Source organism: Stylophora pistillata, chromosome 11, assembly GCF_964205215.1.
Source record: "Stylophora pistillata chromosome 11, jaStyPist1.2, whole genome shotgun sequence".
Taxonomy (NCBI): Eukaryota; Metazoa; Cnidaria; class Anthozoa; order Scleractinia; family Pocilloporidae; genus Stylophora; species Stylophora pistillata.
In genome coordinates, this window is record NC_142529.1 from 30,402,504 (window position 1) to 30,425,195 (window position 22,692).

The 22,692-nt window shown below is 37.7% G+C and overlaps 4 protein-coding genes and 2 long non-coding RNA genes across 8 annotated transcripts in view; 3 read left to right on the forward strand and 3 right to left on the reverse strand.

Moving 5' to 3' along the window:
* Window positions 1-6,504, forward strand: LOC111321228 (uncharacterized). 2 transcript variants are annotated; one of them, XM_022924051.2, is made up of 4 exons: window positions 4-2,007; window positions 2,608-2,753; window positions 3,410-4,446; window positions 4,726-6,504. In XM_022924051.2, the coding sequence occupies exons 2-4, from the start codon at window positions 2,619-2,621 to the stop codon at window positions 4,928-4,930; spliced, it is 1,377 nt and encodes a 458-aa protein (XP_022779786.2). In that variant the 5' UTR covers window positions 4-2,007; window positions 2,608-2,618; the 3' UTR covers window positions 4,931-6,504. The 2 variants fall into 2 exon arrangements, with proteins under 2 accessions (XP_022779785.2, XP_022779786.2); XM_022924050.2 differs by having other exon boundaries at window positions 1-2,007; window positions 3,410-6,504.
* The window catches only part of LOC111321173 (aldo-keto reductase family 1 member A1), a 26,343-nt gene continuing 8,785 nt past the window's right edge, over window positions 5,135-22,692 (reverse strand). The window contains exon 6 of one of the 2 annotated variants that reach the window (XM_088738079.1): window positions 5,135-5,541. In XM_088738079.1, the coding sequence (XP_088594205.1) occupies window positions 5,416-5,541 (126 nt within the window). In that variant the 3' untranslated portion in view covers window positions 5,135-5,415. The remainder of the gene's footprint in view (window positions 5,542-22,692) is intronic. The other variant, XM_088738081.1, reaches the window with a different exon arrangement.
* Window positions 7,561-8,865, forward strand: LOC148721131 (uncharacterized). The gene is made up of 2 exons (XR_015993069.1): window positions 7,561-8,252; window positions 8,579-8,865. It is a non-coding gene; the product is annotated as an uncharacterized LOC148721131 (long non-coding RNA).
* On the reverse strand, window positions 8,723-11,061 carry LOC148721132 (uncharacterized). Its single transcript, XR_015993068.1, has 2 exons — window positions 10,781-11,061; window positions 8,723-9,577 (listed from the first exon to the last, which is right to left on the reverse strand). It is a non-coding gene; the product is annotated as an uncharacterized LOC148721132 (long non-coding RNA).
* Window positions 13,332-22,692, forward strand: part of LOC111321219 (uncharacterized) — a 12,588-nt gene continuing 3,227 nt past the window's right edge. The window contains exons 1-2 of the mRNA XM_088738078.1: window positions 13,332-13,653; window positions 16,383-16,510. Of these exons, the coding sequence (XP_088594204.1) occupies window positions 16,394-16,510 (117 nt within the window). The 5' untranslated portion in view covers window positions 13,332-13,653; window positions 16,383-16,393. The remainder of the gene's footprint in view (window positions 13,654-16,382; window positions 16,511-22,692) is intronic.
* On the reverse strand, window positions 14,147-16,084 carry LOC148721133 (uncharacterized). The gene is made up of 2 exons (XM_088738082.1): window positions 15,816-16,084; window positions 14,147-15,655 (listed from the first exon to the last, which is right to left on the reverse strand). Exons 1-2 carry the CDS (start codon window positions 15,924-15,926, stop codon window positions 15,131-15,133), a joined length of 636 nt encoding a protein of 211 aa, XP_088594208.1. The 5' UTR covers window positions 15,927-16,084; the 3' UTR covers window positions 14,147-15,130.

A 22,692-nucleotide genomic window follows, 5' to 3' on the forward strand; every position in this document is an offset into this window, starting at 1 on the left:
AAAAATAGGAAAAAAACAGACTCACATTCGCCACTGATGCGAAAATTTTAATTTTTACGCATAAACGGCAGAAAGCAGTAGAAAGGAAAGAAGAAACAATTTTTGCGTTGGTCACCCAGTTTTTTGGCATTTGTGGCGTCGCGTCCTCAAATAGAACGCGTGCGCTGGCTAGTGTGTTTTCGCATAGATCAAGGTTAGACGGAGTGTCATCAATAAACGCCGGTAAAAGTGGTAGAGGACTTGAGAATGGGTTGTTTCACAGAGGTCGTGTATACAGCAATCGACGACTGTCTTTAATTTAGCAACGCTGAATGGGCGACTCTTCCCGAAAAGGGGAAAACAAGCTATCATTTGTAAACAGAAAGATGCATGGCTGTTGTCACGTTTTTGCGGTTAGGAGTCATCAAGTTTTTATAGCACAGGCATTTCCAAATAATGCGTCATTTCATTCTTTCAAAACAGCTCAGCATAAAAAATAGCGTCGTTTCTGGATAGAAGTGCGTTCCTTTAGAAAAAGAAAATAAGACGCCAGAGTCAAGGTTGCCCGTAAGAAGACGTGGGTCTTTTGAGAAGTTACACTTCAATTGGGGAAAACATGTTATTTGCAGTGGATGTTGGCGTGTTTGTTGGATCAGTGGTTGTTCTGTCATTTGTCTATGTCTCTTTTCTCAAGAAAATGGTGAAAACGTCTTCTGAGGTTAGCAAGGAGAAAGAGAAATCTGCAAGCAACAAGAACCACGTTAAGGCTGACTAGCTGAGAGGAATGTTCATCCATAGAACTCATGTTAGAGGACGACGGACACAAAAGTGTACAAAAGTAATCCGGACCTTTTTTCTCACAAGCCTACCGCACTCGGCTTCTATCATTTAGATCGGAACGATAAAGAAACAGATTTTTAATGTGGTACTTCTGCTTCATCGCCGCTGAGCCATCCAAAACTGCTTATCGAGAAGGAGGGATCCTGACACCATATTTTGCGCAAAGCTATTGTAGCTCTCTATTTAACAATTCTCTAAATTAATTCTGCATCTTTTTAAAGTGGTCTTGACTCCATGTTTTCTGACTAATTTTTCCCCTCTGAAAATGAACTGATTTTATATTCTGATGAACTAAACGGTAAAAGCATTTAAAAATACTAAATACCTTTACGAATATCAGTTAAGTTGTAATACACATTTTGATAAATCAATTCTTGCAAAATACGTTACTTTAATTCAACTGGTGGTAAAAAATGAGAATGTGTTGAGTAAATATTCTTAATATTTCATTCGTATCTTATGCATAGAAGCTTGGCAAGCCATCAGATTAGCGCTTAGGTATAAAATTTCGCAAATATCAGTTAAACTAGGAATTTCTTTTACCTTTATGTAATAACGTTAACTTTAAGACTTAACACAGTTCTTTCAGATCCATTTATTTACTCTAAGGTCCACTAGAAGGTTTATCATTTTTGTACCGTTCATTCATAGTTTAAATAACGTTTTTTCCTCCAGATTCTTGTTGAAGTTAACTAAGTAAAATTAAGGGTTGTTGAATTATTCCATGGAAGTGTAACTCTTTAACAAATTGTTTTTATTTGCTGATGCAAATAGCTTAAGGGTACCTGTTGATGAATCCCCTCTCTTCCACAAACTTTGAAAACATTTCTCAGCACGTATGTTTGCATTTTTGTAGGTTGCTAGCTACAACAACAACAACCATTTGCAGCATTTCAAAAACGAGGACATAAATTCGCGCTATATCGCGTAAATGCTCAGCTAAAAATGCAAATTTATATTTTCAACTTTCTTGCTCAGTGGGGGAATGGGGTAAGCCTGAATTTCATCACCAGGACTACTCGTTTCTTTTTAAAACCGAAAGCTGATAAAGAAGCACCCAGACACGGGAAATTCGTTAAAGTAATTCAGTTAAATTCTACTGACACGTAAGGAAAAATTTATAAAGTGACTCAAGACTAAAAAAGAACAGAGTATGGATTGATGTGAGGAAGAAGGGTCTTGTCTAAGGTGAGTACGTTGTCCGGAGAATTGAAATGTTCCGCGGGATGCTATCAGTAATTCACTTCGGAAAGTAAGATGAAAGGTTAACTGATTTTAAAGCTTTAACCACAGTTAATGCAGTTTCTTTTTCGAGGAACTTAGAGTTACATGAAAGGCAAACAGTTTTGCACCGTTATTTCTACGGAAAACGAGAGACGTGTGATAAGTCGCTTCGCAAATTATTATTCATAACTACCGCAGTCGCGTGTCGTTTAGATCAATTACAAACATATACTTGTTCATCCACATGTTTGTTTCGAAGTAAATTCATTTGCAAAATTGTGGTCTCCACAAACTCCAATTAACAATATACAAACTCAGAAGTCAGTGGCCTTAAAATTCTTACATTTTCACGGGTGAAAATTTGAAGAAAAACGTAGCAAGGTTATGGAAATTGATTCAGCCCTTGAAGGCAACTTCGGTTCTTCCCGGGACTTCGCGTGACCTCGGTTAGGTGAGCGTGATATTCACTCAGTACTTCCGGTTACTTAAGAAATACACACTGAGCAATCGAATAAAAATTACACTGAGTTCCTTTCGTTAAATTCACTCAATCCTGTTTTGCAGAAGTTCAAGCAATGATTAGAATTATCTTTCTGCAAATTGCGTTATATTTGGTCGCTTGCAATGTCCTTTGCCTCTACGCCAGCGGCTATTCCAGCGAAAAATGCTCACAGAAGAATAGTGAGTGTGGAGAAAATGGATCAAAGTTGGTAAGAAACTACTTCCTAATCACCACTATTTAACTGATCTCTCTGAGACTCTATATTCCCACCAATATCAGGTTTCTAATGGTTATAATTTCAAATCAGTCTGAGAAGGTCTCAATGGGTTAAAAACCTTTTTAGGCGCACGGTTAAAATTTTGACCAATTTTTATATGGCCAACATTTTATACGACTAACCTTAAAATTTGTCAATTTTTACGTCTAACGGTTAAGTGTTCTAGCCTTGTTACGACAATCGGTTAACCCCATCGCCACCCTCCATAACATGTACTCTGTTCCTATTTAATCCCTTTCCTCTTGCTTTCAAGTTTCACAAATTAATTTCCAGTATTTAAATAAGTGTAGTTAGGATACAGCAGTACACATGTGACAAAAACGATGCAAAAAAAAAAAACTATTTTGAGGTGTTTAAAAGAATTGGTTGAAACCATTAAAAAAAAAATTAATACCGTAAACAGACTAACAGTGTGGGTGCAAAATAAGTGGTAACAGAGATAAACGGACCAATCAGATTGCTAGAAATTCAATATCTGAATTCTGTGTCTAGGGGAGGGATGGAGTAGTTTTCTCTTTTCGAAACTTTTACTAATGAATAACTTAGCTAGGTAGATATTTGAATTTTTTTTTGTTTTTTTGTTGTAGACACAAGAGACGGAATCTGACAGCAACGATTGTCAAGTTATTCGTGAGATCGAGGAAGTGGTTAATAATCTACGCCCGAAGTTAGCTGTTTTTCCCGAGGCCCAAAAAAGATTTGATGAGCTAAGGGTCCTGTTGGAAGAACAAAAAGACACAAAAAAAGACAGTTGCAAAGGCAAATCAGATAAATTAGCTTTTGAAGAAGTCGCAAAATTTCTTACAACCACAAAAAGTAGCATTGCAAAATTTCGAAGTAAAGATTCTTTGAAAATTTTAGGGGGTGTTCTTGACATTGTCTCAAGCCTTGAAAACCTGGTTGACGTTGGTAAACCAAACAGGGTTATTATTCAGACTCTTTGGAGAGTTGTTGGCTGGTTGTTAATGGAAAGTAATGCAGATCAAAGTGTGGTCGATCAACTAAAAAATTTTGTTCACGATGAAATGATTCGCTTTAACAAAAGATTACTGGATCAGAAATACAGAGGGCTCAAACGTCGCGTATCAGAACAAATTTTTCAGTTGCAGCGAATGAAGGAAGGAGAGAAATTGGATGATCCTAATCTGTGGAATGATTACGTGCAATTTTTGGGTGAGCTTGAGGACAGGTTTGAGTCGCCACTTCCTTTCAATATTTCAAACAACCTGAAAGAAAATCCCGATGTGGAAGATTTCGTAACTGCCATAGTTAAGTACTGTGAAGCCCACTCTTTGTATATGGCTCTTCTGGTCGCTGGTAAAGCAAAATATACAGACTTGAAAATCGCGCACGAAGACGACATAGCCATTGCGGAACGTAGAATGATTTTTCAAAGTAAGGATGCTAGAGAGAAACTCTCTTTTCTGTCAGAAAAGAGATTTTTAACATTTCTTGGGAGAATTGAGGGCGGAAAACTTACAAAAATTGTGGCTTTGGGCCGAAGAATTCGGGATAAACACGTGGTAGAAACCGTTCGACACAGCTTGGGTTTGTCACCAATGCCAGATTTATCAACCATCAACTCTTCTGCGAAGAAAGTGAATCAACAGACAGTGACTTTGAGGTCAGTAGAGAATTGCAATTGGTTTCTTTACCAGTACTTTGGCAATCGCTTTTCCATTCAGTTTATAAATGATGCTGACATTCCGATAAAGATTGATTCGGGTGAAATCGGCTGGAGTCAAGAAAACAAACTCAAGTTTGTGCAAAACATTTCACCTTACTCAATGCATCACCTGAAGATTGCTTATCCCAGCTTCTCTACCGCTGGGTACATAACTCTGAATTTCAACAATATCCAGAGGGTTATTGAATTTGCAGTGTCGTTTGTTTTCTACAACAGCAAAATAAGCATGCAAGACAAAACTGAAGCAGAGTTTTCCCGCGGTCTCGACGCCTATAACGACAGATCTGAGGATGCTGTAACTCTGTACTTTTCTGAGGATGGAAAATATTACATTGTCAAAGCTGAGATTTTTGTTTGTTGGCCCGATCGCATTTGGCGGTTTATCATTCAAGACTTTGATCCAGAAGCTGTTGGAGACTAAGAACATTGGGATAGACACTCTCGTTCATTAACCTCATTCCCAGGGTCTCTCTTCTACAACCCTCCCTAAAAATTCAGAAAAGAGAGCCAAAAGATTTTTTAGCAAGACCCCAGAAGATCTCCTCCTCCCTCCTCCCTCCCCCCCCCTACAGTCTTTAATCAATACTTTTAGCACTTTTTGGAGATCGAGCTAACTCTCACGTCATTAGCTGAAATTCTCTCTTCTTTTTATTATTCATAAATTACATGAGAAAATACTTCTTTTGAAAATTGCTTGGTTGAATTTTAATATTCTAACTGTTTTCAATAAGTGTTCATATCTTTCCTCAGCTAGCCACCATTTAATGCTCAAATTTTAATGCTCAAATGCTTTTTCACATCACCCAAAAGTTCTCTACACCATTTCATTCCACTTCACCAATATGCAAAAAAGAAAATCTGTAAAACACAAACAACAAAGAGGGAAAAAAGTGAAAAAAATAAAACTCACATTAGAACCAGCCAGTATATAAATATTTGAGGGCAATAAGCACAGAAAAAGCTGACATTAATATGGTACATTAAATGGAAAATGGGGATGGACAGCATTTCTTGGAACTTCTTGCCATCCACCTGCAAATCCAAATTATCACAGAAAAAATGTAGGTCAGCTTCAAAATCAACTTATTTAACTCTACCACCTCAATCTAGCTCACTGACACAAAATTACTTTTTATATATTTATATATTTATTATCAATGATATTATTGCGCATTTATTCCTTTTATTCATATAATTTTTACACTGTATATATTATTATTTGAGAGGAATTTGGCAGTTGGGACTTTGTCTGGTTACTACCTCCTCATGCAAAATTTTTTTTTCTTTTTTGGAATTTATTTGTACATTTTTGTGATGAGTAATCTAAATCAAATTGAAAATTGAAAACCTGCAGGATTGAAATAAATAATAACATAATTGTAATTCAGTTTTAAGATCTGCAGAAAATAAAAAGAATCATTTACTCCCCATGACAAAAACATTTTGTGCAAAATGACACAATAATATTGATTATCTACTTAGTAAGGCTAGCAGTAGGTTGTATATTTTGAGAATATGTAATATTATGGCTACCCTATTGAGAATTTGGACTTACTTTTTCAAAGTTTGATTCTTTCAGTTTTTACATATGCTATTGAGGTCTGGGGGTGTGCTTTTTATAGTAAATATTTAAGTAGAATTGATAAGCTCTTTGCCAGGTGTTATAAGCTGGGTTACTGCTTAAAGCAACACAGTATCTTGGATATCCGTTGTAACAGAGATAAGAAATTACGGCAAAGGATCTCTTCCACCAACACTGCGTTGAGCGATCTCTTACCTCCCCAGAGAACACGGCAGTTGAGAACTAGGTCGCATTATTATATTTTGCCTAAGGTCCAGACAAGCCGTTTTAAATCAGTTTTTATTAATAGATGTCTTTTCAATAGTAAGTAATACCTTTTCTTTTTCCTTATTCATTTTATTCATGTTATTCATGTTAATTGTAGCACGTCTGTTTGCACAATAATTCTTAATAAAGACCTTTATTATTGTTAATTCATGCAATTAAGGTTTATCCCACTATCACCCCTGAGAGAGATAGGCATCTAATTTCTCCTTACAATATCACCCCTGAATCAAACATTAAGGTCAGGAGAATATAGCAAATGATCTCAACTAAAGCTCTTGATTGTAAAAAAAAATTCTTAAGAAATGTATGATTCTACTTAAGAACTTCAGAGAGAGAACACTATGGAGAAAATGCATACTGTGCATTCATCGAGATATGAAGCACACGGGAAGTTTGGAGAGCACTCAAGAAGCTAGAGTTGCTCTCGGCTGCGCCTTGAGCAACTCTTAACGCATCTTTCGTGCTCTCCAAACTTCCTGCATGCTTCATATCTCGATGAGTGCACACTGACATATGAACCAATTGTTAAGCACAGGTTGCCAGATTGGCAACATCCACTGAAAATTTGTCACCAAAATTCTTCCTTGCCATCAAGCATTGTAAAGTTTGGAACAACTGTCAACAGTGACTAATATCCCTTAGGACTTGGCAAAACCTACCTCAAAGTTACTCTTGATGCGAGCAGGTGTAACACTTGTTTAATGTCGAATAATGTACGTGAAAAAAATTCTCAGTTCTGATTGGTTAAGATGAATGCAATTTTCGGTTAATTCAGTGCAGAAGAGAGTAAACTCAGTGCAGAAGCCTGTCAATGTCAAGGTCAATGTCACTTGCAGGGTTTGAATAAATTATTTTTGCACGTGATGCGCGCACTTTTCTTCTGGGTAGTTATGAGAAGCTACCTAGTATTTTTTCATGTATATTATTAATAGATAATCACATGATTTTCTCGTGCAATTTGGAATAAATGAGCACTTGTAAATTTTTTCAAAGGCTGCAAATTACACTCGCCCCACCGGCTCATGCAATTTTGTAAGTCTTTGAAAAAATTCACTCGTTTATTTATTCCAGATTGCACTCGAAATCATGTGATTACCTCTACAAAAAATACCAAACAATCGCATCGTCAGTACAAATTTTGATCGATCAATTCTTGCAAAATACATAAATTTAATTTACAAGTGGTAAAAAATGAGATATCTTATATACATCCTATGTATAGAAGCTTGACCAGTCATCAGAAGTAGCGCTTGAGTATAAAACTTCGCGAATATCAGTTCAATTAGGATTTCTTTAACCATTTATGAAATAACATTAACTTTATTAACTTTAAGACGGGACGGGTGTGGACAAAACATGGGGTAGGCCATAGGGTAGGCCATAGTGTCGGCCATGGCCTACCCTGTGGCCTACCCTATGGCCTACCGGTGGTCAGAGTTTTAAAAACATAAAAATAAAATCAGTAAGAGTCGAAGGAATTCGCTGGCGTACAATTTTATGCCTCCAAAAAGGGTATACTAAAAAGTCACTTACCCAATTTTCAACGTCCGAAGGAACGAAACGATGCAAATATTACATCACTAAGTCTTGAAACATCGCTATCTCTGTCTTCTTCCACCCAAGCATTCAACCGGTAGTTTAAGGGGGAGTGGAGAGGAGGGGCTAATATTGCGTGGTCGCTGGCGATGTCCAAAATCAATGTTCCCACAGTAATAATAGAGAGCTTTAGATTCGAGTACGAGAACAAGTACGAGTACGAGTTTACAAGCCTGCTCACATTGCGCATGCGTAGCTTTCTGTGACATTGCCACGGGAGCGGGAAACTCGTCGTCCGCCGCTCGTCGACAACGGGATTTTGACCAGAATTCGTCCTCCAGAGAACGAGTTTCGAAAGGTGAGTATTTTGTATTTTAAACTTACCCTAGTCTTTTTCTAAGTCAGCAAAAGCAAACTTAAAGCCGTATACAGAGGTTTTATCGAATTGAATGTTATTTCAAACCCTGATTCCATTCGTTTTTTATACTTTTTGGTCGACCTATTTTCACGAAATTCTGAGGTCTACACACGTAAACAACATATCGCCAGTGGAATAAATTTAAATTGAAAAATGAGGACCTTAAAAAGCACTTTCACCCTTTGAATTTTAACCATGCATGAGAGATATAAAGTGTGAATTGTTGTGATGTGGTTGACACCTTCCCGACTTTCTTCAATTCGTAGCGATGGCGAAACGAGAACTTCTTACTTGGAAAGGAAACACGAAACTATGCTTCTCAGAGAAGTACTGGTTGAAGAGCCTCGCAAGAACTGAGCAGATTCAAAAGAGAGAGGTATATCTTGGACGAAAATCGCCGAACACTATGATAAAACCTTGAACACTGAAACATTTTCTTAGCTTCTCATTAATTATTGTCATATTAATACCATTATATTTATGAAATGAAAACTAAGGAAGAGTTTGTATGGTAAAATATCTGAATACATTACTTTTACATCTTTTTACAAAATATATATGTAGTTGTATCATATAAATGTACTGTATTATTATTACAAAGTCAGTTCAGCTGTTTTGAAATTAAAAATTATACATATTTACAATTTTGATTTTCTCATGTAATTTAATTTAGATTTGAAAATTCTCCAGTTAGGAAAAAAAATTGATGGCCATGGATCCACATCCCATATTCATCAATTACTCCTTTCATAGCTAACTATACATGGAAATTTACTAGCAGAAAATAATTACAATTATAATTTGGTTCAAGTCTTCTCTTTTATCTTCTCATCGCTTTGCCAAATTGCATTGCTTAAATGTGGCCATAGTTAGTACTAACTATGATGTAGCAAATCAAGAGCTTTAAACCTGAAAATAATAATCTAATGTAGGAGGTTGAACATCAAAATAGGTGCTTGTAGTTGATCCATATAAACAGGTACATGCATTCCTAAGCAGAGCACACACTGAATAGATTACACCTACTGGACTTAATCCAGTCTTTAAGTTCTTAAAATCTAGGAAAGCAAAGTATGTTACTATGTTGCTAAACACCCACTCCACAGCTTCCCTGACTTTACTTCATCCTTCAAGATGAATTCCGAGTGGATAGGTGAGGTCGCCATACATACACAGTGGTTGTCCACTGGTATCAAATGAGTGCTGCTGAAGGTTATAAAGGAGGCCAGACATTCTTAACATACCAGCATCATGCCTTTTACTCTCTGAAATGAAAATTTATAGAGTAAACATTCTTGGATTTATATCAGTAGCTAGTGTTTTAACACTCTTGTAGCTGCAGGTAACTGTTGAGTTACAGACTGTGATTTAATTTTTTTTTTTTTTCAATTTTCCTAGTTAATTGGTTAATAGCCATTTTGATTTAGAAGGGGCTGGGTTAGAGATATTTGTGTAAGAATTCAAGGGTAGGCTACATTTAATGAAGCTCTTATCAAGGGGCTGACTACCAAGAATGTTTCCCGATAGATTTGATCTTTCAACCCACTCCTGTAGGTATAGGTACTGTAGATCCTCAAATCAATTAGTGCCCAGGGAGCTTAATTCAAATTTATGAGAAAATGGGGGCGCTTATTCAAGGGGGGGACTTAATTGAGAGGGGCTGCTTATTTAATTTTTCCTAAATGGTGGCCTGACATGACCATTTTATTAATACATCATCTACACATAAACAAAATTAACTATTTATTGACATAAAAAACTGATCCTAGAGTTTAACTCACCATTAGTGCAATGTACAAATCTAATACTACATGACAAAAACTATGCATCCTTTGCTGTCTCAGTACTCATCCACAAATGAGGGGAGGGGAGGGGGCACCTATTTGAGGGGGCTACTTATTTTAAATTTTTGGTCAATAGGAGAGGCACTTATTTGAAGGGGGTGCTTATTCGAGGGGGTGCTAATTCGAGGATTTACAGTGGTGACACTTCAATTCAGTTTCAAATTTGGGGGCTTAAATAAGGGGAGGCATTACAGCAGAACGATGCAAATAATCGTATTAGCTTATCAACTGGTCCATAAAAATTGACTATTAAACCATTTGGCGCAACAAATGATTGAAACTTTAGGGCATGTACCCTTTTGTGCCCATTGGGTACACGCTGGTTCTCTCCTGGGCAACAAATTGGGCGAATTGTCAAGTCCACAAACTCCTAGCAATTCTCAAGAGCTGTTCCCTATCCATGGACAGCAAGAACAAAGTCTTCCAGATGTTGTCTACACAGCCAGGGAGATCTCTGGAGATCTCTGAGCAAGTATCCATGGTTTGTGTAAATAAAGCTGATAACCTCGTTTAAGATTAAGCTCAGCTTGGGCAATGAACGACCAAAGCGAGCAATCATTCCGAGAGACATGGGTAAGAAAAAAGTTTCAATAAAATCAACAGTCCTTTCGTTCCTGAACATACCGTGCTATTGGCACAAGTAAACATTTCTGGAATTGCTAATGCCCGAAGAAGGAGAGGCAATCCTGTGATGCCAAACCTGAGCTCGGCTGCAAACTCTTCAGGAGAAAAGGCGTCAAAAATATCGTCAATCCTTTCATGCTGCTTGTAAGGATGTTGCCATCTCATCGTTGTGATTTCATAAATCGCAAAGGAGGTAAACGGATGCTTCTAGGATAGTTTTTTTTTTTGCTAAACATGGCGAGATTGTTACAGTAAAACCCTCGCACTCGGATAGATACATTTGTTTACAATCTAAAGTTACAATTTGCGTCAGAGGAGATACTAGTGCCAGATCTCGCGCGGTTAAAACTCGTACTCGTACTCGTTCTCGCACTTGAATCTAAAGCTCTCTATTATATGTTGATTCGAGGATGGAGAAGGCACATTCAAATGATAGTTCCAACCACAGCTTCCAATGTCATCGTTGTAGTGAAAAAATGAGAAATTCCAAAACCTTCTCAGCTGAACTTCAGGGGGAGTTTACATCTTCATTTCAAAACATGTGCGAATAAATTACATTCACGCTCAGACGACGAGACGTACTTAGGTTATGGACGGTCCGAGCGATACGAAAACATAAAATCTGTATTACAATGCTGCAGGCGAAATTTATTTAAAATCACTCAGAATACTGGCGGATTTGCCACATACTACATTATTTGGCACCTGTTGAAATGAAAATACTTATTATTTTACATACCACGTGTCTGAGTCTTCGCAGACGTCCTGTAAGCTGTAAACCAGCCCTCTGGCAGACAAACAAATCAACCGCTGGTTGACCACTGGTTTTTAAAATTTTCCTCACTCTGTCACGCAATAATACGAGTGCAGAGAGATCGTCAGTATTGCACTAGTTTGAAAGGAGAGCTGATATGATGATGTTTGGCCAAAAGTTGCGTTTAACCGGCTTCTGTTCCTCGATTTCCTTGTTCTATCAGAAGGTTAAGAAATTTTGATCAGAATGTGGCCGCCAAAACAGCAGAAAAAAGTCGTTGGTAAGACAGTCCCCTGAAAATGTTGAAAGGAGTTGCAGCAATGCTATGTTTTTAAAAATCTGACCACTGGTAGGCCATAGGGTAGAACACAGGGTAGGCCATGGCCTACACCATGGCCTACCCCCACGTTTTGTCCGCATCCGACTGGACACGGTTCTATAAGATCTATTTATTTCCTCTGAGATCCGCCCGACAGTTTATTATTTTGTGTACCGTATTCATAGTTTAAATAACTTTTTTTTTTTTCCAGAGGCTTGCTAAGGGAAGTTAATTAAATAAGAATAAAAGTTTGTTGAATTACTCCATGACGGTATAACTCTTTGACAAATTGTTTTTATTTGCTAATGTGAATGGCTTAAGATTACCTGTTGGTGAAGGGCTTTTACAAAACCCGTCCGAAAAAAATCGGATCGCCATAAATTTCCCGCCAAAATAATCACGTAACATCTCATGATCAAGTTTTGGCATAGAAGTACACCTGCCTTTTCGTATAAGATATTCCACAGGCGCCGCCAGCTCACCACACCAAAGGTATAGTTGTTTCGCCTAAACAGGCATAAAGAATTATAGAAAACAGACGACGTAAGTTCACATACTTTATTATTTTGAAAACTATGCATAATTGTGCCATAAGAAACACATTTGTAGCCTTGCATACTGTTCATAGTTTTTCTTTTAATTTATATATTTAAAACGTTGTAAATTACTGACCCATCATTGTAAATAATTGTCAAAAAGCCTTTTTTGGAGCAATTATTAAAGAGTATCATTATCATAACGAAGGTTTTGATAGAACACCATTACGGACTCCATACACTGTTTTATAGAGCGCTCAACATCGACGGTCGACACAGTAATATAACGCCGCTTTTCGCAACACTAGTCACAATACGCCACTTGCATTATAACACACCACCACTTTCCCGTCACGGTTGCGTCCGCTCGTAATAAAACAACTGTACATTTCGTATTGTGAGCTTAAAACACAGCGAGCATTCACATGCTTCGATCTTTCTCCGCCATCTTCGATTGAGGTATCACGTGACTATTTTAGCGGGAAATTTATGGCGATCCGATTTTTTTCGGATCCGGTCCGGGTTTTATCAATCGGACGCAATTCGATCCAGGTTTTGTTAATCCGGTCCGATCGGGTACAGATTTTGTCAATCCGATCCGATCCGATCCGATCCGATCCGATCCGATCCGATCCGGTCGGCCAGTTTTTGTAAACGCCCGTTGGTGAATCCGTTCGCGGCCACCAACTTTGAAAACATTGCTTGGCACGGAATATCTTTGCATCGTTTGCAGGTTGCGAGCCACAGCAACAAAAACTATTTGCATCATAGTGTTATAATTTTTCAACGACGAAGACTTAAATTCGCGCTGAGATCGCTGATATATTCAAGCTAAATGACCAAGAATATATTTTCGAATTTCTGGCTATGGGGGACTGGGATGAGCCGGAAGAATTTCATTTCCAGGACTACTCGTTTTTAAATCCGAAACCGCTGCACGGAAGTATCTATGTATCGACAAGTGCATCTGATTTCAACCGGGGGTTCTAAAATTGTGATTATCATCTGAGTTTTCATTGGGTATCAAAACTCGTACACGTGACAAAATTAGCTATTTTTATTGACAAGAAGATTGATGAATATATATGAGTTATAGAAAGGGAGTAAGAAGCTGCTGGATTTCAACATCATCTACGTCGGCTGGGAAATTCATAAAAGTAATTTGTTTAATTCTACTAACACGCAAGGAACGAATTATAAAGCGACTCTAGACTAAAAAGGGCAGCACAACAACTGATCTCACGAAAGGGAATTCTTGTCTAAGGTAAGTACGTTGTCTCGAGAATTCAAATTATCAGCGAAGCAATCAATAAATTACAAGCGACGCTGGAAAGTAAGAAAAAAGGTTAACTAAGTACTTAAGTTCTAACCATAGTTAATAGAGGGGACTGGTTATGAAGGCCGGCATACATCAGAGAGCTAGGTTATTTTTCGAGTTGATCGAAGCCAACCAAGCGTGACCGTGCACACACATTCAAGATGGCGGGGAGCTAGAAGACTTGTGTACGTGGTTTGATCTGTTTCTAAAGCGTCATGATGTAGTTCTGTCTACCGGGACAGTTTATTTAAGTATCTAAACTCGAAATTACAATGCCTGGCGACAACTGTGCCGTGTTTGGTTGCGGTACATGTCGTAGAACGAATGGAATCGGCATATTTAAGTTGCCCCCGCTGCGAAATGCCGAGTATGAATAATGGCGCAAAGAGTGGCTAAATCAGCTGACCAAACCAAGAATTATCGACAAAGATTTCCAAAGTCAAATCGATAAAGGAAATTTATTTACATGTGAGAAGCATTTCGATCCAAAGGATATCGAAACGTGTAAGTAAGTATTCGAGTAAAATATCAATCAAATGGTACCAGGAGAAGATCAAGAGAGAAGTCTTAGTCCAATGACTATATTTGATGGATGATTTTTGTGCTCACTCTATTGTATTAGCTAAACTATACTTGTTACCATTTCAATTAGCTGAAAGTAATTATAAACCGTGACAAGTATTTATTCGATTCCAGAGAGATGAGGAACATGGGTTTCATGCATAGTCATTAACAGCTTTTAAATGTAATGATAAAATGTTAATTTTGTATAACATCAATAACAATGTTTCTTGGGAAAAGTATAAGCCAGGTAACTTTTAATGCTCATTAAAATCCTCTGAGTCAATCAATACAATTTTAGCAATATGGTGAAGTCATTAAAATTTATATTGGACTAGGACTGCCTGTCATTTTCAGATTCTTTACAAGCTCTGCTTATTTCCTTACGTAGCGCTTTGGATTTCAACTGCTTTGCTTGTACCTTATGCTTCTGTATGATATCCTTTGCGAAAGAAAAGGAGCGGACTCTTACATACAGTTGAATGATGTTATGTAGTACATCTTTGGCAACAGTGCTTTCTGCTGTAAGTTCAGCATCAGACAAAATTAAATGATATGCAGAGACTACATCTATGTCATGTGTAGATCTTGATATAATGTCAGTACAATCAAGCTTTCTTATGTCAGCCTTTGAAGTTATATCCCTAAAATAGTGCTCAGCTCTTTCAAAAATTGTTTGGGTATTCTTTGTTATTGTCCATAAGCCTCCACGATTTAAAGATGAAGTTAGCCTCTGGCTATCTGAAACAGCCTGGTCATCTGACTTTCCAGCCTTAAGAATTGAGATTGCTTGCTCAATTTCCGGTGATTTTTTACTATTTGCCAGTTTTTTATGTAGTTTATGTAGAACATATCCTCCTATCTACTGTAGTCTAGCTTCTTCTTCAGCTGAGAGTTTGTTTAATGGTGCACAAGTACAAATACTAGAGTCTTTGGCTTTCTCCTTGCTGCCAGTCAATATAAAATCTGCCACTTTGGTAGATAGCAATGTCGCTGCATCCCTAGACAACCCCTCAAAATAAATTACTGCATTTGAGACTACTGCAGAGTAGAAGGAAGTATAGAATCGTTCCGCGTTGCCAGACTTGACCAAGCGACCATACATGTTTTTTATTTCGCTTATACCTCCATTTCCTGGATTTGTTTGGTAGGTATTTATTTCCTCTCTAATCGAACTTGGATACAATTTCTTTCCAACTATTTTGGCTTTTGCTTTGTGGATGATTTCACAATAAATCTCGAAGGTGAACTGCTCTGTTTCCCTTGGCTTTTCGGACGAATCTGCACTATTTTGGTCTTTGTGCTTCGCTGTTTTGTGTCGCTTTAACCCACTCTTGCTTTTGCACTTCTTGGAACACAGTTCGCATACTAAGTCATCGAATTCGAGCTATTACAAATAGATATGATATTAAAAAGATTACAGAATACCCGACTTAAAAGCACGATAAACAGTTGAACTCGATCTTGACAAACATACCGAAATGGTAATAGCAAAACACTTGTTTTCTCTCGCTTTTTAAACTGATCAGGAAGATTATAATACTTACATCGTCAGCAGCTTCTGTAAAGTATTCATCTAGCTCTTCTTCTTCTTCTAAAATGTCTAAAATGGCATCAAAATCGTCTCCGAAAATAAAAAATTCACTACTATCCGCCATGTTGCCTTGTAGTGCAAATCAAGGATGTGCACGTTCGCGTGACGTCACGGTACGTTTCAACCTCAGGAGCCGAACAATAGGCCGGCCCTTTCATGTATGCCGGCCTTCATAACCAGTCCCCTCTATTAACTATGTTTAAATCAATTACGAACATTTGTTTGTCCAGTTTTTGTTTCAAAGTTGAATTTATTTGAAAAATTATGATAAGCACTAACTCCGATTATCAATCTTCAAACAGAAAATACAGAAGCGTTGAAATCGTTGCATTTTAATGGTTGAAAAACTGAAGAAGGACGTAGCAAGGTTATGGAAATTTATTCAACTTCGCGTGACTTCGGTTAGGTTAGGGTGGCATACACATACCACCGGTTACTTGACTCGGAATACACTCTAAACTCTCAGATGAAAAATTGAAATGAGCTCCTTTCGTTAAACTGACTCAATCCTATATTGCAGAAGTTTAAGCAATGGTCAGAATGATTTTTCTGCAAATTGCACCATATTTGGTCGCCTGCAATGTCCTTTGCCTCCACGCCAGCGACCATTCCAGAGAAAAATGGAAAAGAGAAGAGGGAGCAAAATTGGTGAGGAACGAATTCTTGGTCAATACCATTTAATTGAGACTCTACTTTTCTGCCGATCTTAAGTTTTTAACTGCAGCTAGCTGGTGTATGATTTCAAATCAGTCTATAATATGTCCTCTGATGCTGTTTATAATGTTTCTTCCGGTTTTCAATTTTCAAAACATCTAATTAGGTTTATACAACTGAACAAAAGTTGCCCCTTGAAGAGTGATGTACCAATACAATTTTATTTTATTTTATTTTAACTTGATAAATTTTCTAACTAGTTTATTTTTTTGATCAACTGTCTATAAAATGAATTTAATTTATGGGGTGTGGTAAAAAGAAAATAGGGGCATAGTTTTTCAGGGGGGGGGTTGTAAAATTACTGAATTTATAAATCCCACACTCCCCTCCCCAGTTTCTCCTGAAACTCCCCTTTTTTCCTTTTCAACCCCTCCCCTATCATGCTGCAATTATCAGTCTAACCCCATTCAACTAATTTGATGGCCTACTCCCAGTTGGCTTGTTAGCTCAATTGGTAGAGCGCTGCACTAGTATCGCAGAGGTCAGTGGTTCGAATGCCGTACAGGCCTGAATTTTTTCAGGTCTGATTCTCACTATCGCTTAAATAATGCTTTATTGCAAGCATCGTGCAAATATACGTTTTATAACCGCAGTTCAGATATATGTCTTTCATTTATCATCTACGGGTTTATATCGAACTAATTTGATGACCTGCTCCCAGTTGGCTTGTTAGCTCAATTGGTAGAGCGCTGTACTAGTATCGCAGAGGTCAGTGGATCAAAGCCCGTACAGGCCTGAATTTTTTCATGTCTGATTTTCACTATCGCTTAAATAATGCTTTACTGCGAGGATCGTGCAAATATACGTTTCATAACCGCAGTTCAAATATTTCTTTCATATATTCTTTGTGTTATGTTACTCTCTATCTGTTTCTTTTATTATTTAAAGTTTTCACCCAGGTCTGAACCATTAACCTAGAAATTCAGAGACTACCTTCTTATCCACTTGTCCGCCACTAATTCAGTTGATCAAGTGCGTAATTTTTCTCAATATCATTAATTTTGGCCCGAGGCCATCCTCGGAAACCCAGTGGCTGTGAGTCGATTTCAAGTTAAGGGAAGAAGAGCCCCTGGGGACATTGTCTTACAAGACTAGTTCCAAACGGTCGCACTCGTTCTGGCATCTGATTGGTGCCAGAAAATATTTGTGTTTTTCTGCCCAATCAGAGTGAAGCGTCCTTTGGAGTCCTTTCGTGTGTTGTAACACCCACATATACGACAAGCTCTGTTGCTCGCTATGTTCTCGTGGGCTGTGCGACGAAGCTTTCCCCGAGGTGAAACGTTTCAGTCTCAGCACACAATGTAAGAAAAATCGATCATATTGTCCGCGAAATCTTACCGGAAATTATACTGAATACTTTCGCAGGTATCACAAGAGAACGTGTTTAAAAGTTTGCGAGGTTCGTGTAAAATATAATGGTTGCAGGCATTGATATGTCGCTTTAAACGTTAGATGAGATGTAAGCCTAAATCTTTCAAGATTTTTTGTACAATTTGTTGTGACTGAACCTTTCCAATCCCGTGAAGTTATTTCGTCGCACGGGCCACGCAGGTATGTCAAGCAACTGGCGCTTACGCTTACGTAGCTTTTAGTGCGCGCGAAATTCTAATCGTTGCTCTGTTGTAAAGTCTTTCGCAATATGGCTAAGGTTGGAGAGAACGTTAAGTACGTGGACGACCTCCAGCAAGCGCGTAAAGAAAGCTTAGCTGTGTTTCCGATTAGTTAATTAAAATCTTAACAAACACTAATCATCGATAACATCGTGGAAAGGAGATATGTTACGGAGAGTTACCGAAGGGGTTTGGAAAAAGTTTAATCTTTGAACTGCTGTGTACAGTGTTCAAATTCTTGAGCTCGAAAGGCCACAGATTCTCTTCTAGTCCCTTGGTAATTGTCATTTAACCTCATTTGTCGATTGTTGAAGACTAAGTTAAATACCACTGATCATTGGGAATCGATGCTGCTTTCATTGGGGAAAACAAAACCAAAGACCAAGAAATATTAGATGGAAAGGGCGGGCTTCCTTTATTGTAAATGTCAGCTTAGCACAGGGTTATCTAACCACATCTAATAAATAAAAGTTTCCACGTTTAGCTTTTTTTTTTTCAAGAGAAGATTACTTTAGATTTTGGCCGGGCGTGCACAAAAACTTGCGTAAGCGCCAGTTGCTCGACATACCTGCGTGGCCCGTGCGACGAAATAGCTTCACGGGATTAGAAAAGCTTCACCACATTACTTTACGCCAATTAAAATCTGCACGCTATTGTGCATTTTCTTGTACAGGAAAAACCAAACAGAATTTCTGATTCTGGCCCTTAATGGTCAGAATATTAACTAGGACTTTGTCTCTGACGAAGGAACGGCAATAAGCACAATTTTAACCTACGAGCAGGTTGTTGTTTCGTTTCGTCATGCAATGTTGGAGAGAGAGATAGCGTTGCGTGACAAGATCAAATTAGGGCTGTGGAGGGGACTGTAGGAAGCGTTGTACCAATGCAGTTTGGTTTTGCCAACAATTATTCAGACACCAGCATCAGTTATATAGTGTCCCATTTCAACCTACGTATCCAAAAAAATAACTCTTGCATGCATAGCATGCCTATGTTTGGAATGTGTTGTTATATGAACGGTTCACTGCAATAGAAATCGGGAATCATTGTGGCTGTTTTAGGCTGCAATAGGTGTCATATCAAACAGCCTTGCAATGGACACACTTACATACTGATCTCTCTTAATTTCAACAAGAAACAAGTAACAACAGTAGTGGGTGTTACGACGCCCATGTATGCAGGGCTTGCTAGAAAAGGGTTAACAAAAGTTGCTACAAAAGTAGTTTACCAAAATTGCAAGAGGCATTTGAAGAAACTACTTGAGACCGTTTAAGAGAAATAGCAGAAAAAGAAAATGCTGATAACTTTGTGCATGTAAATTAATACAGGCCTTAGAAAATGATTTGTATATGTTGAGGGAAACAAATTTATTTTTGGCTCACTTTATTTTAACTTGGTAATTTTTTTATGGTTTATTTTCTTCGATCAACTTTCTATAAAAGGGATTCAATTTATGGGGTGTGGTAAAAAAATAGGGGTATGTATTTTTAGGGGGTTCATGAAAAATTACAATTTATAAATCCCATACTCCCCTCCCCAGTTTCTCCTGACACTCCCCTTTTTTCCTTTTGCACCCCTACCCTATCATGTTATGATCATCAGTCTAACCCCCCTTTACATCACCTATATGTTACTCTATATTTTTTTTTTTTTCTATTTTTTATTCTTTGATTTTTTACATAAAATATGTGGGATAGTTTGCCCCACAAATAGCTAGAAAGCTAATTGTAGCGGGGCAAGACAAGTACCAGAATAACATAACATAACTCGTCTGATATCTTAGGACAAGGAGTCGTTATTTACACAGTCATACAGTCAGAGTCACACAGAAAAAGATAAGAAGACATTCAAACTTAGTTGTATCTATGTACCTACTTTTTTAATGATCATGGGGATTTGAATCTTCTTTTTCTAAGATATCAAATAGCAATTTGTGAAGGATTTTTTTGAAAGCTTTCTTTAGGAGATCCGCTATACAGCTTGGTATCTTATTCCACAGCTTTACTCCAATCCGAGAGAAGGAATTGTTTTGTATTTCTAGTCTCAAACTTTTAACATAAAACTTTCCAGATGTAAACAATTGTGTATTATATGAATGAATATTAGACATTTTCTGAAATAGATTAAGTATGTTTCCTGGGGCTTTACCATTATTGATATCGTGCATTAGGATTGATACGAACTCACAATAAAGAAAAGTTATCGGAAGTACGTTTGCTTTAAGAAATAAAGGAATTGCATGGTCATGCCAGTCTGTGAAGTACAGCAGACGAAGGGCTCTTTTCTGAAGAATAAGAATTTTTTTTAAGATAAGTCTTGCACGCCTGACCCCAGGCAGCAGGACCATAGGTTAAATAAGGGTGGATTAGTGACTTATAGATATTCAATAGTATTTGTCGAGGTACAGTGTGGCGTGGCTTTGGAAGTAGCCCAACATTTTTACTAACTCTTGTACCAATAGAATCAATGTGGTATTTCCAAGAGAGATTCTGATCAATAAGAACGCCCAGATATTTTATGTAAACTTTAGACTCGAGATGAACATACTTACTCTTTTCGTTATCAAAAATGCAGAGTTTTTGTTGGTTAGCCAGTCACTTCTGGTAAGGATGAAAAATTACAAAGTTGGATTTTTTTGTGTTAAGAGTTAGTTTGTTGGCTGTCAACCAGTTATAAAAGGTTTTGTAACTCATTGTTGACTATTGTTTCTAAGTCTTTCAGATTTTTGTCCGCATACAAAATGTTAGTGTCATCTGCAGAGGTAAACCCTAAATTTATTCGAGCATCTGTGGAGATCATGGACATATCGCAAGAAAAGTAATGATCCTTGAGGAACACCACATCCAACAACTTTATAAGAAATACAGTGCCTACTTGCGTTGTTTGTTTACAATTTTTAAGACAACCAATTATTGTTAATCCACGAAAGCCAGTGATTGAGTTTATCAAACAAAATGTCGTGATTGACGGTGTCAAAACCTTTTTTGAGATCAATGAATATTCCACAAGATAGCAATTGTTTCTTGTAATTTATTAATTAAAGCTTTCACCCAGGTTTGAACGATTAACCTCCAAATTCAGAGTCCACCTTCTTATCCACTTGTTCCCCAATAATTCTGTAGACCAAATACGTAGTTTTTCTCAATATCATTAATTTTTGCCCCAGGCCCAACATGGCCAAAATGTTAGTTGATGCAAAATTGGAGCATGCTCAGTTGTATCCCAATTGGACTTTGAATCAAAAGCATGGCCTTGTGTGACGATAAAGAACAACTTTATAAAAAAAAAGAAACTGGGACAACTTAAATGATAAAAAAGAGGGGGGCAGTAAATTTACTGCATTTATTGATGGTGAGCTTTACAAGAACGCCAAGAAATGGCCTCAAAATTCAAAGGAAAATCATGAAGAATGTGGCTTATCAAAGCTGGAAGTTAAAGCAATCAAATAGTAAAAGTAGTGGACATTACAGAATGACAATATTCTGTCTAAACATATGAAGATTGTGATTCCAAGACGAGACTTAGACAAACTCTTTGTGGATGTGCACTCTGAAATGGCTCACGAAGGAAGAGATAAGACAAAAGAGTACCCAAAAAAACTTATGCTGAAATTGCCACAGCATGTCATACAGCTCTTTGTTGGACTATACCACCTACATAAGCAACAAGTCAGCCTGACACATCCAACAAAGAAAACAATAAAAGATCCTATCCAGGCCTGTTAAAAAAAATCCACCCTTGCATCCTAAAGTACTGTTTCGTTAAGTTATTCTCTAAGTCAGTTGAAAGGAAAAATTATGTGAAGATTGCAACCAAGTTTGAAAAAGTTTCAACACTGGTAGCTCCAGCAAGACCAGACAAATGCTCCAAACCCAACATGCAGTGGGACACTACAAAAGACATAACATTCACAAAAGCTTTAAACATGGCTCACAATCAATAATCATATTGAAAGTTACCGAGCAGATTTCCAGTTTAATGCACGTTACAGAACAACTGATATGGATTAAAGGATCATTATTTGGTATAAAGTCACCCTATTACAGGGCTCGAAAAAACCCCCGTCCGGTCGTCCGGGACAAGTAGATTTTGCCTTCGGGCAAGTAACTTTCTCTCCTTCCTTGCCCGACGGGCAAGGACCCAGCGGGCAAGCCGTTCGCCGACTAAATTTTTGATAACGATTTTGAGAAGAAAAGTTGAGCTTTAAGCGCAAGGGTAATCAAGTGTTTAGATGAAGCTTGACGAAAATTACAATTTATAGCGTTGTTTTGTTGATTGCGTGACATGCACTCACGGCTCAGAAGTGGTTGCCTAGCACGTGATCAAAATCTTCCCCGATCAAATCTCTTTCCAGGATAAAAATAGCCGCGTTGGGAACGAAAACGCTGTGATTATTTCTTAATTGAAATCCCGCGAGAATGTTTCGGTTTCTCTGTACAAAACTTAACCCAAAAGCGATATATTGATTAAAACTGTAGAAATTGTACGTGAAAACTAAGAAGTCGC

Excerpts from the sequence above, each read along its gene's own strand:
- LOC111321228 (XM_022924050.2), top strand. The coding sequence starts at position 2,619 with ATGATTAGAATTATCTTTCTGCAAATTGCGTTATATTTGGTCGCTTGC. Across the intron at positions 2,754-3,409 it reads GAGAAAATGGATCAAAGTTG|ACACAAGAGACGGAATCTGA; the intron begins GTAAGAAACTAC and ends TTTTTGTTGTAG.
- LOC148721133 (XM_088738082.1), bottom strand. The coding sequence starts at position 15,926 with ATGGCGGATAGTAGTGAATTTTTTATTTTCGGAGACGATTTTGATGCC. Across the intron at positions 15,656-15,815 it reads TTACAGAAGCTGCTGACGAT|CTCGAATTCGATGACTTAGT; the intron begins GTAAGTATTATA and ends TATTTGTAATAG.